Source organism: Hemicordylus capensis, chromosome 3, assembly GCF_027244095.1.
Source record: "Hemicordylus capensis ecotype Gifberg chromosome 3, rHemCap1.1.pri, whole genome shotgun sequence".
NCBI lineage: Eukaryota > Metazoa > Chordata > Lepidosauria > Squamata > Cordylidae > Hemicordylus > Hemicordylus capensis.
Genome location: NC_069659.1, coordinates 350,048,749 through 350,064,541, shown reverse-complemented (window position 1 = coordinate 350,064,541; position 15,793 = coordinate 350,048,749). Strand labels below are relative to the sequence as shown.

Genomic DNA, 15,793 nt, shown 5'->3' with positions numbered 1-15,793 from the left:
TCTAGTCCAGCATCCTGTTTCAAAAGTGGCCCACCAGATGATGCTGGAAACCTCCAGGCCGGAGTTCAGGGCATGCCCTCCCTCCTGCTATTACTCCCCTGCAACTGGGACTCAGAGGCATCCTGCCTTTGAGGCTAGAGGTGGGCTATAGCCCTCCAACTAGTAGCCAATGATAGACCTCTCCTCCATGAAGTTATCCAAACCCCTCTTAAAGCCATCCAGGTTGTTGGCTGTCACCACATCTTGTGGCAATGAATTCCACAAGTTGATTATGCATTGTGTGAAAAAATACATCCATTCTGGGCTAAGCCTTTAAATGGCTTCAAAGCATGTGCGGGGAGGCAATTTAGTAAGTTGTTCCTAGAAAATCCCCTTGAATCATTTCCACACTTGTGCGGGGAGACCATGTGTGGAAATGATTCAAGGGGATTTTCTAGGAACTTTCTATCCCCTTGAATGGTCTCCATGTGTGTGCAGGGCAGGGAGGCCACTGTAGTGGATTACCCAGTGTTCTTTCACTAGAACACCAGTGGTTTTTTGTTGTTGTAAAAATATCACTTTCTTACCTAACAATACACCAGGCTATCCCTTTAAATGGCCTCCCCATGCATGCACAGAGGGCATTTAAAGGTTTAGACCAGTGTGAGAGGCTGGGCCAGCCAGTTGGAGGGAAGGATGGCCGGTCGGGTCACCACCACCCCACGGCTGACAGTTCTGCAGTTACCACTCCCGCCAGGAGCGGTTTAAAGGTGCCTCTGCACCTCTTGTTTATACAGCCAGAGGTCGGCGGGCTGCAGGGGGATGGTGGGTCAGGCGGCCACCTCCCCATGCTTCCCACCACTGTGGGCTTTGCACAACAAAGGTAATTTCCAGGCACTCAAGCATATCTCTCTCTCTCTCTCTCTCTCAAAAATGCTGAAAGGTGAGGGGCTCCTATCCTTTCTCCCCCCCTCCAACATTCCCCATACAGTACAGGTCAAATTGATTCGGGTTCAATTTGAATCGAATCAAGTCTAAATAGAATCAGCCTGTTGAGGGTTGATTCAATTCATGTTTGAATAGAAACAGCACATTTTGATTCAAACTCAAATCAAATCACAATTTTCGCTACGTGCACATCCCTTTTGTTTACCCAAAGGAGTTGTGGAGTTTGTCAGTGAAACTTCACCTGATAATGACGTTTTTCTTTTTCGTGTCTGCAGCTCTATGATGCGTTTCCATGGCTCATGAAACATCTCCCAGGGCCTCACACGAAGGCATTGTCCTCAGTGGAGATTGCACGTTCATTTGCAAAGAAGGAACTAGAAAAACATAAAGAGCATCAGACACTGCATGATCCACAGGATTTCATTGATTTCTATCTACTTGAGATGGAAAAAGTAAGTATAGGCTTTGTATATAAATACAGTTCATGCAACAAACCATTACATTTCCTGCTCTGATTCAACAGCAACTGTTATGAGGTCATCAATAAGATTTTCTGGGCATTATTTAAGAGTATTACATTGAAGAGTATTAAATAAATACTTTTCATTTAAGAGTTTTGTTTGCTTTTATTCCCCTTTCTTTTGAGATAATGAAGGATCACTTGGTCTGATGGGTGCAATTGGTAATTTCCATAACTTTCGAGTCAAATGTGGCTTTGGGTACTGACAGGGTGGCTATATAGTCCCAGACAAATCCAACATGAAGAAACAGAATCTCCAACCTAATACATACACAAATATCATCTGTTCAGCCTGATAGATGATCTCCAGTTAGGAATAGACAGGCGGAGTGTGACCCTGTTGGTCCTCTTAGATCTCCTGAAGGCTTTCGATTTAATCAAACATGGTATCCTTCTGGACTGCCTGAGGGGGTTGGAGGTGGGAGCACTGCTTTGCACTGCTTCTGCTCCTATCTCTTGGGTAGATTCCAGATGGTGTCACATGGAGATAGTTGCCCTTCAAAGCCAGAGCTATTGTATGGAGTTATACAGGATTTCATTCTTTCCCTAATGCTTTTGAACACCTACATGAAACTACTGGGAGATGTCATCAGGAGATTTGAAGCAGGGTGCTATCAATATGCTGATATCACCCAGATCTAAGTATCAACTATGTCAGGAGATGGCTTAACCTCTCTAAATGCTTACTTGGAATTGGTAGTGGGCCAGATGAGGGAGAACAAACTGAAGTTGAATTGAAACAAAGAGAAGGTACTAATGGGAGGCAGGAAATTGTTTAGAACTGCCTGTTCTGGATGGGGTTACACTCCACCTTGAAAAATCAGGTATGAAGCTTGGGAGTACTTCCTGATCCACACCAATCCCTGATATCTCAGGTTGAGGCAGTGGCCAGGAACACTTTTTATCAGCTTCAGCTGATACACCAGCTATGTCCATTTCTCATGACAAATGAAAATTAAAAATTAAAATTAAAAATTAAAATAGTGGTGCATATGATGGTAACATCCAGGTTCAATTACTGCAATGCTCTCTACATTGGGCTGCCTTTGTACATAGGTTGGAAAATGCAATTGGTGAAAAATGCAGCACCCAGGTTGGTCTCCAGGGCCATGTGTAGAGACCATATCTCTCCTATTTTAAAAGAACAACACTGACTGCCAATAAATTTCCGGACAAAATACCAAGTGCTTGTTATTACCCATAAAGCCCTGAATGGCTTGGGCCTAGGGTTTTTAAGAGAGTGCCTTCTTCTTTATGATCCCAACCAAATATTAAGATCATTGGGAGAGGTCCCATTGCATTTCCCACTGGCCTGTTTGGTAGTGACCCAAAACCATGGCTTCTCCCCGTGGCTCTGGAACACACTCCCAAATGACCTCAGAATCTCCACATCTCTGATTGTATTTAAATGCCTTTTCCCAAGCTTTTAGTTTATGATGTTTTCAAGTTTTATTTATGGTACTTTTAATCTAGTTTATGTTTTTAGGTTTTACTTGCTGTTTGCTGTTTCTTTAAATTGTAAACAACCCTGAGATTTTATATAGGGCAGTGTATTTATTTGTGACAACCAAATAAATGAATCTAGATGCCTCATGATCCAGCTAACATCTTGGAAGAGAGTGTTCTAGCTCTTCTCACTCTTCCCGACCTTCCACACTCTTTCACCAGCACCAGATGGTCTTCTGCCATCCTTCTCATGCAGCTTTATATCCATGACTGCAGAGCCCATTGGCAGCTATGTCACTGTTTCTGTTGTTGAATCTGGCCTTCAGTACCTTTTCCCTTTCTTTTCAAACACTATTTCTGGGGCCCTTAGTTGTGCTGTAGTAATAATAGTGAAATGCCAGTAATTCACTGTAAGAGACATTTCAACTTTCCTATTGTCAATGGCAGGCCAAGAATGACCCCAACTCTACATACGATGAAGAAAACCTGGCTCAGTGCATTATGGAATTTTTTGCCGCAGGGACAGAGACAACTGCCACTACTCTGCAATGGGCCCTGCTCCTGATGGCGACTCATCCAGATATCCAAGGTGAGAGAGACGTATGAAATGTGAGGAAGGGCCAGTCCTGATCCCCATAGGAAAAAATACTTGATCTGCTGAACAGTAGATCTGAATTCCTCTAAGATTTCAGACACATTTCAGATGACCAAGTCCAAAAACATCCAGTAGAACCCCAGCTCCAAAATGCTTTTTAGGAAAACTTTCATTGGGTGAACTCAGTTATCTCATGGAACCACTAACATTATCTAGCCATGGTTTAGTCTAGGTTTAACATGGGTTGCTAACACTAGTGTCATTGTGTGAACCCACACCATGGTGGTTTATTGTCCAAGATGAATCCAAGATACCTGCCTTGACATGGATCACACAAACATGCCATGCTAATGTCAGTAACCCACATTAAATCTCAATTAAAACAATTGTGTGAACCAGATTATTACATTTTATGTAACAAACCTAGACTGGCACGACTGACAATCATCCAATCACAGACCTATCTACTGATCAAACAATTTTTGCATCTTCATTTTCTACAACTTTTTCAATTTTATGGTCCCACCAATCTTTGGCTACAGGTAGCTTGTATTTTTTGCTGATGTTCCAGTGTATCATCCCTGCTACCTTGTCATGCCTTTGTTTGTAGTCAGTCTGTGTGATCTTTTTACAACAGCTGATTAGGTGGTCCATGGTTTCATCTGCTTCTTTACAAAGGCGGCACTTGTGGATTTTTCAACTTTTGTTGTTATTGCATTTGTTCTTAGTGCCTGTCCTTGTGCAGCTAGTATTAAACCCTCAGTTTCTTTCTTCAAGTAACCATTCTTAAGCCATTGTCAGGTCTTGGTGATGTCTGATTTTCCACTTATATTGTGCAAATATTGACCATGCAGTGGCTTCTTCTTCCATTTTTCTGATCGGTTCTTGACTTGTTCTTTCTTGTAGGCCTGCTTGGTTTCATTGGTGTTGAATAGTTTCGCGTTCTTGACCATTTGAAGTGCATCTTCTTCACTGTCCTTGATATATTCTTCAAGGCCTCTTTTCTCCTCCTCTACTGTTTGATGGACTTGCAGCATTCTTCTTCCACCTGAGCTGCGAGGGAGGCATAGCCTGTCTACATCACTGCGGGGGTGCAGAGCATGATTGATGGTCATTATTTTCCTGGTCTTACAATCTAGCGTCTCTAGCTCTGCCTTGTTCCAGTCTATTATTCCTGCAGTGTATCTGATAACAGGTATAGCCCAGATATTTATGGCTTGTATGGTGTTCCCGCCATTGAGTTTGGACTTGAGGATTTTTCTAACTCTCCTGATGTATTCACTTCCAATTTTTCTTTTAACTTCAGCGTGTGCAATGTTATCAGCCTGGAGAATGCACAAGTAATGTTTTTTCTCTTCCAGGTTCTTGATGTTGCTTCCATTGGGCAGTTCTATTCCTTCTGTTTTTGCTATTTTTCCTCTGTTCATTATTAATGCAGCACACTTGTCTAGTCCAAACTCCATTGCTATATCACTACTGAATATATGGACAGTGTTTAGTAGCGATTCAATTTCTGACTGGGACTTTCCATACAACTTCAGATCGTCCATGTACAGCAGATGGTTGATTTTACTTGATGTTTTAGATGTTTGGTATCCGAGGCCTGTTTTATTTAGTATTTGTGAAAGTGGGGTCATGGCGATTACAAACAACAGAGGGGAACGTGAGTCCCCTTGGAAAATGCCTCTTCTAATGCTAACCTGTCCATGTGTCTCGCCATTGATTGTTAACTGTGTACTCCACATGCTCATTGCTTTTTAAAATAAATATCTGAATGTTTTTACTATTAATTTTTTATTATTATTATTATTATTATTATTATTATTATTATTATTATTACATTTATATCCCACTCTTCCTCCAAGGAGCCCAGAGCGGTGTACTACATACTTGAGTTTCTCCGCACAGCAACCCTGTGAAGTAGGCTAAGCTGAGAGAGAAGTGACTGGCCCAGAGTCACCCAGCTAGTATCATGGCTTAATGGGAATTTGAACTCGGGTCTCCCCCATCGTAGTCCAGCACTCTAACCACTACACCAGGCTGCTAATGTTATAATGCCCTTATGCAAAAGTATGGTGCGGCCACACCTGGAGTACTGTGTACAATTCTGGTCACCACATCTTAAAAAGGACATTGTAGAACTGGGAAAGGTGCAGAAGAGGGCAACCAAGATGATCTGGGGACTAGAGCTCCTTTCTTATGAGGCAAGGCTACAATACCTGGGGCTATTTAGTTTAGAGAAAAGATTACTGCAGGGAGACATGATAGAGTTATTATGTTTTTTACTGTCTGCTTTTTAAAAAACATGATGCATTAGCTATTATTTTTTATGTTTTAATATGCTTTAATAAATGCGTTATGACAATAAACTCACTTAACTTTACTGTGTTAAGTCTGACCGTCATGTCAAACCTGGTATGTGCTCTGTTGAGCATCCTCAGAAGGAGTTCTCTCAAGACAGCAAACCCCAACAATCAGAACAGAGACAGATCCATGTCAGGTTAAAACTCTGTGGGAGTTGTGTCATTGGTGTTGGACCCCTGCCCTCTCCTGTTCTCTCCTCACTTTCCTGGCACCAGGTGGGGGTCAGGAGACACCATATATGATAGCCTCATGACTTGCCTTCATCTCACCCATACAGTTCAATGCGTGTTCAGGTTTCTTTAATAGAATCTTAGAGATAAATTTCATTAATTTCCTAGTGATTGCCAGAATTTCTTGAGATGGAAATGAAGCTTCTTTTTCCACTCTTTTCTTCAGAGAAAGTCCACAAGGAGATAGAAGATGTGTTTGGTTCCTCTTGCTTAATCTACTATCAAGATCATAAGAAACTGCCATACACTAATGCAGTAATTCATGAGATCCAGCGTTCCAACTATGTCTTCTTATTTGGGGTTCCTAGACAAACTGAAAAGGATGTGAACATGCAAGGTTTTCACATTCCCAAGGTATTGAAGATGGTCATGGCTGCTCTCTGAAAAACCGGTTCATTTACTACCTCAGTAGGCTTTTTGTATGATCAAACCCCAAACTCAATGACCACACCTTTTTAAGCTGAGAAGTTTTATTCCAAGACTTAAGGCATACAAAACGGTAAATGCGTGGCAAAAGATATATCAAAATATAAGCATAAGCAAAGTATAACATTTTAAGAAGCATAAAACATGTGGCCTTTGAAGCTCTTATTGAGTGAAATTGTGAATAACAAAATCCACCCCAATGTTCCCTAAACCTTTTCTATACTAAATGAGTCTAAACCACTTAACCTTGACCCCTTAAAGTGAAAGTTATATTTACCTTTCTAGCACCTTTACCTATTTTTAGGCTTGTGCAAAAAGGATTCAAGAAAAGACTTAAATAAGAAATTACCTAAATAATCAGCTGTTCAGTGGATAGATAAGTATATAGGAACATAATGGGGCTATTCTGATGATCAGCAAAAATCGGGCTAGTGGAGGCTAGTCTGATTTTTGCTGATCGTCAGAATCACCGGGCTCGGTTGCAAGCCTGGTAGTTCTAAAATGGGTAACCCGCTCTGGAACCCCTGATAAAAAGCAGGTTTGCGGAGCTAGCACTCTGCAAACCTCCTTTTTATAATCGTGAGTAGCCGCGGCATGCCTTTGCGCCTCGCCTACTCATGAGCAGACCCCTGGCTAGGAGGCGAAAAACCTCCTTCCGGCTCCAGGGGTCTCCCCAGTATGCCCTGCACGCTCGAGCAGGGCATACTGGGTCTTGCGGGGGCCATGCGGCCCTCGCTCCCCCCACACACACACCCTGCCGGCTCCATCATGGAGCTGGCAACCATGTGGGCGGCCAATTCGGCCGCCCAGGGCTCCTTGCCCGCTCGTCTGTGGGGAGAGCGGGCTTAGCCCGCTTTCCCCGCAGTTGTTACAAACGTGGGTCTCACGGATCGTGAGACCCGCCTCAATAAGTTGCATAGATGAAGTTTGTATACTTAGAAGAGGATCGAATGCTTGAGACTATTGTTGTGAAGGAGAAAAGGGAAGAGAAAAAAATAGTTTGAGCAATAAAGCATCTTGGACGGAGAGGGGGAAGGTTCAAGAGGAGAGAAACAAAGGAGAGATGTGCCAGAAGGGAAGGTAAAAGATATAAGAACAAAGAGAGATAATTTGCTCTTTTCCTACAGACTTCATATTTTATACTGCAAAAGTCCAACTTATCTTCTTTGTCCATCCACTCAGACCCTGTATTGGTTTCCAGTTGTTGCACCCAGGATTCTCATTGGCTCTTTGGGTTCCTCATTTCCATACTTATTAGAAATGTAATATTCTGTGTTGATTATGTCAACCTGGAGCTTATATAAATCCAGTCTCCCACTTTTGACAGGGCTTGTTTACTTCCACACTAAACTGCTACCATCAGGCCTTGTAATTCTTCTTCTTCATCCCTTGATAAAGTACCAGAAACCATATACCAACTTGACAAGGCACAGGTGGAATAGGTCTTCCAGTCTCCTCCTCACAAACATTTATTTATTTATTTATTTATTTATTTATTTATTTATTTATTTATTACATTTCTATCTCATTCTTCATATGAAGAGCTCAGAGTGGTGTACATACTTATTTTTATTACCTCACAAAAACCTGTGAGGTAGGTTAGGCTGCGAGCTACATGACTGGTCCAGAGTCACCCAGTGAGTTTCATGGTTGAATGGGTATTCGAACTCGGGTCTTCCTGGTCCTAGTCCAACACACTAACAAGAATTGTTGGGCTTGTCTTCAAACATTCCTTGGCTAAATGGTGTCAAGTTGTGCCTTCCACTCAGAGACCCTTTCTTCAAGCCGAGTTAGCCGAAGTATGGCCTCTCTCCTAGAGTCTTTCATAGTACATAGCAAAATGTTAATTTTCCCTTTATTTGTCTTCATGTGTTTAAGATTCTGCTCCATTATTCCTTTTCAATATGAACTTCAATAATCCAACATAATCCAAAAATAGGCCAAAGTAATACACTCCTGTATGCGAAGAGCAATAAGCATCGGAACACCCAAAGGGCTCTTATGCATGTACCAAACTGAATAGGACTATGGGTGTGTATGGAATATTTGCCATGATTCGGTCTGAATTCAAACAGAACCATGGGTCCATGATCCGGTGCAGTCAAACCAATGGGCTGGGCAGGTCAGTTCAATGAATCAGCTTGAACCTTTTCAAAGTGGATTGCAATCGAACCATTCAAGCTGACCCACTTTGCCAGAGACTCAGGGGCGTAGCCACCATTTTGTGAATGGGTTCAAAGAAAGGGAGAGAAAGGGGGGGAACGTCCTATCAGGCAGCTTGAATTCTTTTTTAAAAGCTCACCTGGGCTCTCGGAAGCTCAGGTGGGAGGGGAGAGAGCGCTCTGGGCTTCTCCGGTGGTAACTAGAGGTAACGAACGGGCATAACTGGAGGGGTCCGCCAAGCGGGGCCAGACCCAGGCCACCATTCAGCTGGCTCTGCTGCTGCACAGACTGGTTCAATTGTGAACCAGTTCTGCGCATACCTGCAAAGGACTTGGTGCAGGGTAAATGACACTATCTGTATCCTACATTTACATATACAGGTGAAACCAAGAAGACAAGGATTGTAGAATAGAACAATATCGGACCTCTGAAAAGTATAAGCATGCATATGTATTCAGTACTTAGTTTGGGCCCCTTTTGCAGCAATTACTGCCTCAATGCGGCGTGGCATGGATGCTATCAGCCTGTGGCACTGATGAGGTGTTATGGAAGACCAGGATGCTTCATTAGCGGCCTTCAGCTCTTCTGCATTGTTTGGTCTCATGTCTCTCATCCTTCTCTTGGCAATGCCCCATAGATTCTCTATGGGGTCAGGTCAGGCGAGTTTGCTGGCCAATCAAGCACAGTACACTGTATACTTTTCAGAGGTCCGATATTGTTCTATTCTACAATCCTTGTCTTCTTGGTTCCATGTAATATTTTAATTTTCTGGGATTGTGGATTTGGGGTTTTCATGAGCTGTACGCCATGATCATCACAATTATAACAAATTAAGGCTTGACTTATCTCGCTTTGCATGTAATGCGTCTGTCTCATATATCAGTTTCACCTTTTAATTTGCATTACTGAAATTAATGGACTTTTGCACGATATTCTAATTTTCCGAGTTACACCTGTAGGCTGAGTGGTTTCTAGTGATGGACATCGAAGGAGACCCCAAATAGGTTCTTATATTTAACATGCTTCTCTTGCATTTGCTTGCACTCAGAAGTTCCCAGCTTCACTCCCTGGTATCTTTAGAGTAGAGCTGGAATACCGTATTAAGGATGAAAGCAAAACGTACATCTCGGCATACATTTTGAATCAACGGTTTCTTCTTTTCAGGGGACCCTTATTATTCCAGATCTGCGCTCTGTTCTTCTTGATCCTGAACAATGGGAGACACCTGAAAAATTCAACCCAAATCATTTCCTGGACATGGATGGACGGTTCATGGCTAGAGAAGAATTTCTGGCATTTGGTGCAGGTAAACGCAGAAATTATCAACCCTGTTTATGGGATTGTTTCAGTGAAGTAGAGATCTGTAGTAACCTTTCATTTCCAGAGAACAAGTGGTTGTGGCTATTAAATAATCCGACTAGCATAAAACATGAACTCTTATTATTTCTTAAATGGCACAACTGAAGGCAACACCTCTCTTTTTTTCACAAGGTCATACAGTCTTCTACTGAGTCAAACCTCTGACCTTGTTCAGGTCAGTGATTGTCTTGGAGGTCTGTCTCAGGCAGGCCTCTTTTCCAGCCCAGCTACTTAAGGTGCTCATAACTCACCATGCCCAGGACTGAACCTTTGATATTCAGAAGGCAAAGCTATGACTCCTTCCTAATGGCTCCTTCCAAAGCAGTGTTCCACTACCATGGGTCATGTTTAGATGACGGGGGTGGGGGGTGGGAAGAGTGAATGGATCGCTCATCAGTGTACATTTAGGCTGTGGCACTTGAAACTCAATCCAGCTCCCTGCCTACTTCGACTATATTAAGGCTCCATAGAGACAGACATAGCTTGAGCAGGAGTCTTTCCAAACAGTGATGGAATGAAGCTTTGCTAAACATGCTGGGGGTAGTTTCTACAAGGGGATCATTTACAGCGACATCAGGACAGCGGCAGAAGTTCATACAGCCAGTAGCAATATTCAGCTTTCCCCCCTGATGATTCATAGTTACGGCACATTATAGACATCCTTAATTCTTGCAGTGTGCAGAACGGCACTTCCTGTCGCAGTAAATCCACCTGTCTGGGAAATCTCCCAGGGATCCCATTCTGGAACTGTAGTCATCCATGTTTGGATGGCAATCCTGACTTCCAAACTGTATGGAGCATTGAACCACCTATTGTCCTTATTTCCAACAGAAGCAGTAAGTGCTAACTGTGCAGGGTAGTGATTTCCACAAGGGCCAGTCACAAAGGCACTCCTACACTCCAAGAGAAATGTTCTCTCTAAATGACTGACTTGTATTACAAGGTACTAGATAAACACTTACCTGGATGAACATGCTGAACATCCCCACACACACATACAAAGCAGTTTTTTAAAAGTTAATAATTGGAATAGGTGGAATAGGTTATTATTTATGTGTTGCATTTCCTCTTCAGGAGATCGTGTATGTGTCGGGGAGCAGCTGGCACGGATTGAGCTCTTCATCTTCTTCACCAGCCTGCTGAGGGCATTCACCTTCCAGCTGCCAGCAGGAGTCAAAGAACTCAGTCTAGTACCTGCATTAGGAATCACAACACATCCCCAGCCTTATAAACTCTGTGCCATTCCCCGCTGCAGTGCATAAGAAACCTTATACATGAATGGCTTATTTGTAACTTTAGATTTTACATCTCACTTATTCCTTTCCCTCTGATGCGCACAATTTCTGCCTTAATTTGCTTCAGTTCACCCTGTCCCAGAATGTATCCGTTGTCAGATTCATCTTTAGAGAGGGAATTCAGGCATCTAACCTATCTACTTGTCATCCAATTTCTCCTGCGGCTCTTGGCACAGTTCACAGCAAAAAGTGCAGTTTCTGTGCTAGCCTCACCAGATACTCAAGCACAGTTAACCATTTCCTGCAAACTCTACTGTGTAACCCATTTCCTCCAAAGTGTACATTTAAGCTGTGATACGCTGCTGTAAACTTCATTGCCTGCTTCCCCTGCAGGAATCACTTTAGCAGCTATTGTCCAACATGTGACTCTGCTTAGTAATTGTTCCATTAGCATTTTAAAGCACTGAAAACATTTGCCACATTGTGAAGTAACTGTGGTATTTGGAAAGCTGTGATAGAACTTCAGGTACAAATCGATTTGTACCCGAATCTAGCTGATTTGGGTGATTTGGAGATAGAACAAATCACCCCTGTCGTCCATTGTCTAGATTTGGGTACAAATTGAATCGCACCAGATTCTATTTTAACCGATTCAAGATTTGGATTCCTGTTATGAATTTCCCCAGATACCCAGCTTTCATTTTTAAATAAAGCTAAGCTAGCCCTTGTAGAACTGGAGTTACAGAGCAAAATGTGTGGTCACTATTTTTCAGGTGTTTGGATTTTTTGGTGTCTAATAACTTTTCCTCAATGAATCCCTATGAGGATTCATTACACACCTTCATTTCTTCTATTCATTTTTACTGCCTTTGGACAGTGCCAACTGTCAACTGCCATGTGCCAACTACACCCCTCTCCCACCCGCACACAAGGCAGTGGGGTACTACTCAGTTTATTTTCTTTTTCAATACTCTTTGGTCTCTAGTAACCTTTCCTCATAATGAATCCCTATGAGGGTTTAATAATGAATCCCTGTGAGGATTCATTACACACCAAAGAGTCTAAACACCTCAAAAATTCCTAAAATATAAACTGAGTACCCAGTGGCTTGCAGGTTGCGGGGTAGTTGGAACATGGGATGCCACTAATTCCCCACCCACAAAGCAGTGGAGTCAAAATGAACAGGAAAAAATTAAGGTTTGTAATTAAGATACCAAAGAATCTAAACACTTCAATATTTCTAAAAAATAAACTGAGTACCCCAGTGTGTGTGTGTGTGTGTGTGTGGTAGGTGTTAGTTGACACATGGCAGTTGGCACTGTCCAATGACAGTCAAAATGAACAGAAGAAATGAAGGGTATAATTAATCCTCATAGAGATTCATTATGAGGAAAAGTTATTAGACACCAAATAATCTAAACACTTCAACATTCCTAAAAAATAAACTGAGTACCCCACTGCCTTGCACGTGGGTGGGGAGTGTAGTTGGCACATGGCAGTTGTTTCGCATGCGTAGGCTCCTTCATGATGCTGGGGACAACAGGGGCCGCTCCACTTTCTAGAGATGCTAACCTGTTGGATAGAGACTTCAGTAATTGTGCCTTAAAGAGCCCCTGGTGGCGCAGTGGTAAAACTGCCGCCCTGTAACCAGAAGGTTGCAAGTTCGATCCTGACCAGGGGCTCGAGGTTGACTCAGCCTTCCATCCTTCCGTGGTCGGTAAAATGAGTACCCAGAATGTTGGGGGGCAATATGCTAAATCATTGTAAACCGCTTAGAGAGCTTCCAGCTATAGAGCGGTATATAAATGTAAGTACTATTGCTTTTAACTGCCCCTCTGGTGCGCTTACTAGGCCGGGCCGGCACACCGGATCTGCCCGCTCCCTTATCTGAAGAATCCTTTTTAGCCCGATTGAGGGCCTCCATTCTTTGTATCAAGCCCCTAATTTGCACCATATCAGCGTCATCCTCATCCGAGGAAGAAGGTTGTGGTGCAGGTTGGCATGGGGGCCTAATAGGCCCACCCCCAGACTTAGTCTTGGCCCGCTTTGGAGGCATGCCTAATACCAGTGGGGGAGGTGATGCTACCCCAGGCAGCAGCAACACCAGGCCAAGTTGAACCCACAAACAGCTAAAGGCTGTATCAAAAACCCCAGCAGGGGCCCAATCAAACAAACGGGCCAGTGAAGCCAGAAAAGCCTAACCCACTGCAAGCTGCATAAGGGGAAAGCAGGCCATCAGAAAAAGGGGGGGCACAAACCCAGGACAGACCCAGCTAACCAACAGCCCACAGAGAGAGGCCCCCAGCACTTCAGCCGCAGTCTGAGCCCCAGGCCCAACCCGGGCTAATCTCCCCTGTGGGGTGGTGTCCCCTCCCTGGCCAGCCCACAACGCCCTCGCCCAAAACCACACACCCGAGGATGAGAAAAAAGGGCCGAGGCCCCAAACCCAGGCGCCGCCGCACCACCGCTACCCCTGTGAAAGCCGCCTCGCTCCTTCCATGCTGGCAGGCCCAGCAGGCGAGAACCTTGGGCCCAGGATGGCGAGCCACCACCGACATTTCCCCCTTGGGAAACTTTCTTTCTTTCTTTCTTTCTTTCTTTCTTTCTTTCTTTCTTTCTTTCTTAGCATATTGTTTGTTGTGAACCGCCCTGAGACCTTGGGTTAGGGCGGTAGAAAAATGTGCTCAATAAATAAATAATAAATAATTTGTATGCTGCCCAAAACTCATGTGTCTGGGTGGTTTATAATAAGATAATACAGATTAAAAACAAAACATTAAAACAATTGAAAACAGTGATAGATTCCATCAGTCTAATTAAAAGTCTGAGTGAATAAATGTCTCTTAATAGCCTTTTAAAAAGCTATCAGAGATGGGGAGACTTCTTTTTCAACAAGGAGCATATTCCAAAATGCCATGGCAGCAATGGAGAAGGGCTGTCTCTGAGAAGCCACCGGATGAGCTAGTGGCGGCTGCAGATGGACCTCCCCAGATGATCTCAATAGGCTATTATCTGAGAGATAAACTGCTAGTATCTCTCCTTGGAAATGGTTCTAACTAGAGCTACATACCATATTCTTGGCATCCTGCCAGCTGCTGCCAGAGTAGTTTTCAAGGAGACAGAAGAAGAACAAACGGGCTTCTATTATTGACTTTTTCCCATTTATAAAGCCCTCTGACTCTGTAATGAGACCCACGGCAGAGATTGAGATTGCCGTTACTTTACAATGGAGAGGAGCTTGCGTGTTGCAAGGCAGAAGGAAGGGAAGAGAAGGGAGGGAGGGAGGAAGTGGCTGGAAGGAAGGAAGTCCCTAAGATTAGCAATCTACATGTCAGAGGGATAGTGTAAGAGTAGTAGAGAAGAGATGACCAATGTCTTGACCCTCTAGCCCTCTGACTCACTAGTCTGTCCTCCTATGTCACTGAGACAAGAGACAGTGCATAGTCCTTCACTTCCAACACCCCCTCTCGATGTCTCGTGACTCAGTTCACAAGATTCATTTTCTCTCTCAGCTTTTCAAAGCAGGGTCTTGGTAGCAGCTTAGTGAGTATGTCTGCAAGCATTTCATTTGTCGGGCAGTAGATCAGGTTGATTAGCCCATCCTTTTGCAGATTTCTGACTACATGATACTTCACATCAATATGTTTGGTACGCCTCTTTACATCTTCTTGTTTGGAGAGTTGAATGCTGCTTTGGTTGTCTTCATACAATGGAATGGGCTGTGGGACATCTATACCTAGATCTTTCAGTAGCTGACACAGCCATTGTATCTCGTGACAGCCCTGTGCAGCTGATACATATTCTGCTTCAGTGGTTGATGATGCTGTTATGTCTTGCTTGGTGCTTGACCAGCTTATGGCTCCATCTCCATAGAAAATTATGTGAAGGCTGGTGGACTTCCTTTCTGTTAGGTCTCCACCCCAGTCTGCATCTACGTATGCTTCTAGTTTTGGTTCACTGTTTGCTGGCAGCTTGAGCTTAAAGTGTGCAGTACCCTTTAGGTACTTAACAAGTCTCTTTATCATATTCCAGTCCTTGACTGTTGGTGATGCAGTCTTTCTGCAAAGTAAGCCAACTGCTGTACTAATATCTGGCCTAGTGAGTGTACTAACGTATAAAAGCTTACCCAATGCTTCACGATATCTATGGTTATCAGATAGTGGCTCAGTTTGATCTTCTTGCTTTATGTAGTTCACTTCCATTGGAGTTGGTGTAGGATTCGCATCTTCCAGTCTGAGCAGGTTTATCAGGTCTTTAATTTTCTGTTGTTGGTTGATAAGGAAACTTCCATCTTTCTCTCTTTGTACTTGAATGCCCAAGTAGTGTGCAATGTTGCCAAGTCACTTGACTTCCACATCTCTGTTCAGATGATGCATTATTTCCTTGCTGTCATCTGGATTCTCATAGGCAAAAATCAAATCATCAACACATGCCAAAATGTAAGTCCATTTGCCATCTCTGAATGTCGTGTACAGGCAGGGATCAGCTTCACTTCTTTTGAAGTGTGCTTGAAGCAGCATATCATATA

The 15,793-nt window shown here is 43.3% G+C and overlaps 1 protein-coding gene across 3 annotated transcripts in view; it reads left to right on the top strand.

The window, feature by feature from the left end:
* LOC128350818 (cytochrome P450 2J2-like) overlaps positions 1-11,449 on the top strand; it is a 53,003-nt gene extending 41,554 nt beyond the window's left edge. For 2 of the 3 annotated variants that reach the window (XM_053309580.1, XM_053309579.1), the window contains 5 exons: positions 1,203-1,379; positions 3,341-3,482; positions 6,249-6,436; positions 9,836-9,977; positions 11,105-11,449. In XM_053309580.1, the coding sequence (XP_053165555.1) occupies positions 1,203-1,379; positions 3,341-3,482; positions 6,249-6,436; positions 9,836-9,977; positions 11,105-11,292 (837 nt within the window). In that variant the 3' untranslated portion in view covers positions 11,293-11,449. Of the gene's footprint in view, positions 1-1,202; positions 1,380-3,340; positions 3,483-6,248; positions 6,437-9,835; positions 9,978-10,162; positions 10,206-11,104 lie in introns of all 3 variants that reach the window. The other variant, XM_053309581.1, reaches the window with a different exon arrangement.
* The last annotated feature ends 4,344 nt before the right edge of the window (positions 11,450-15,793 follow it).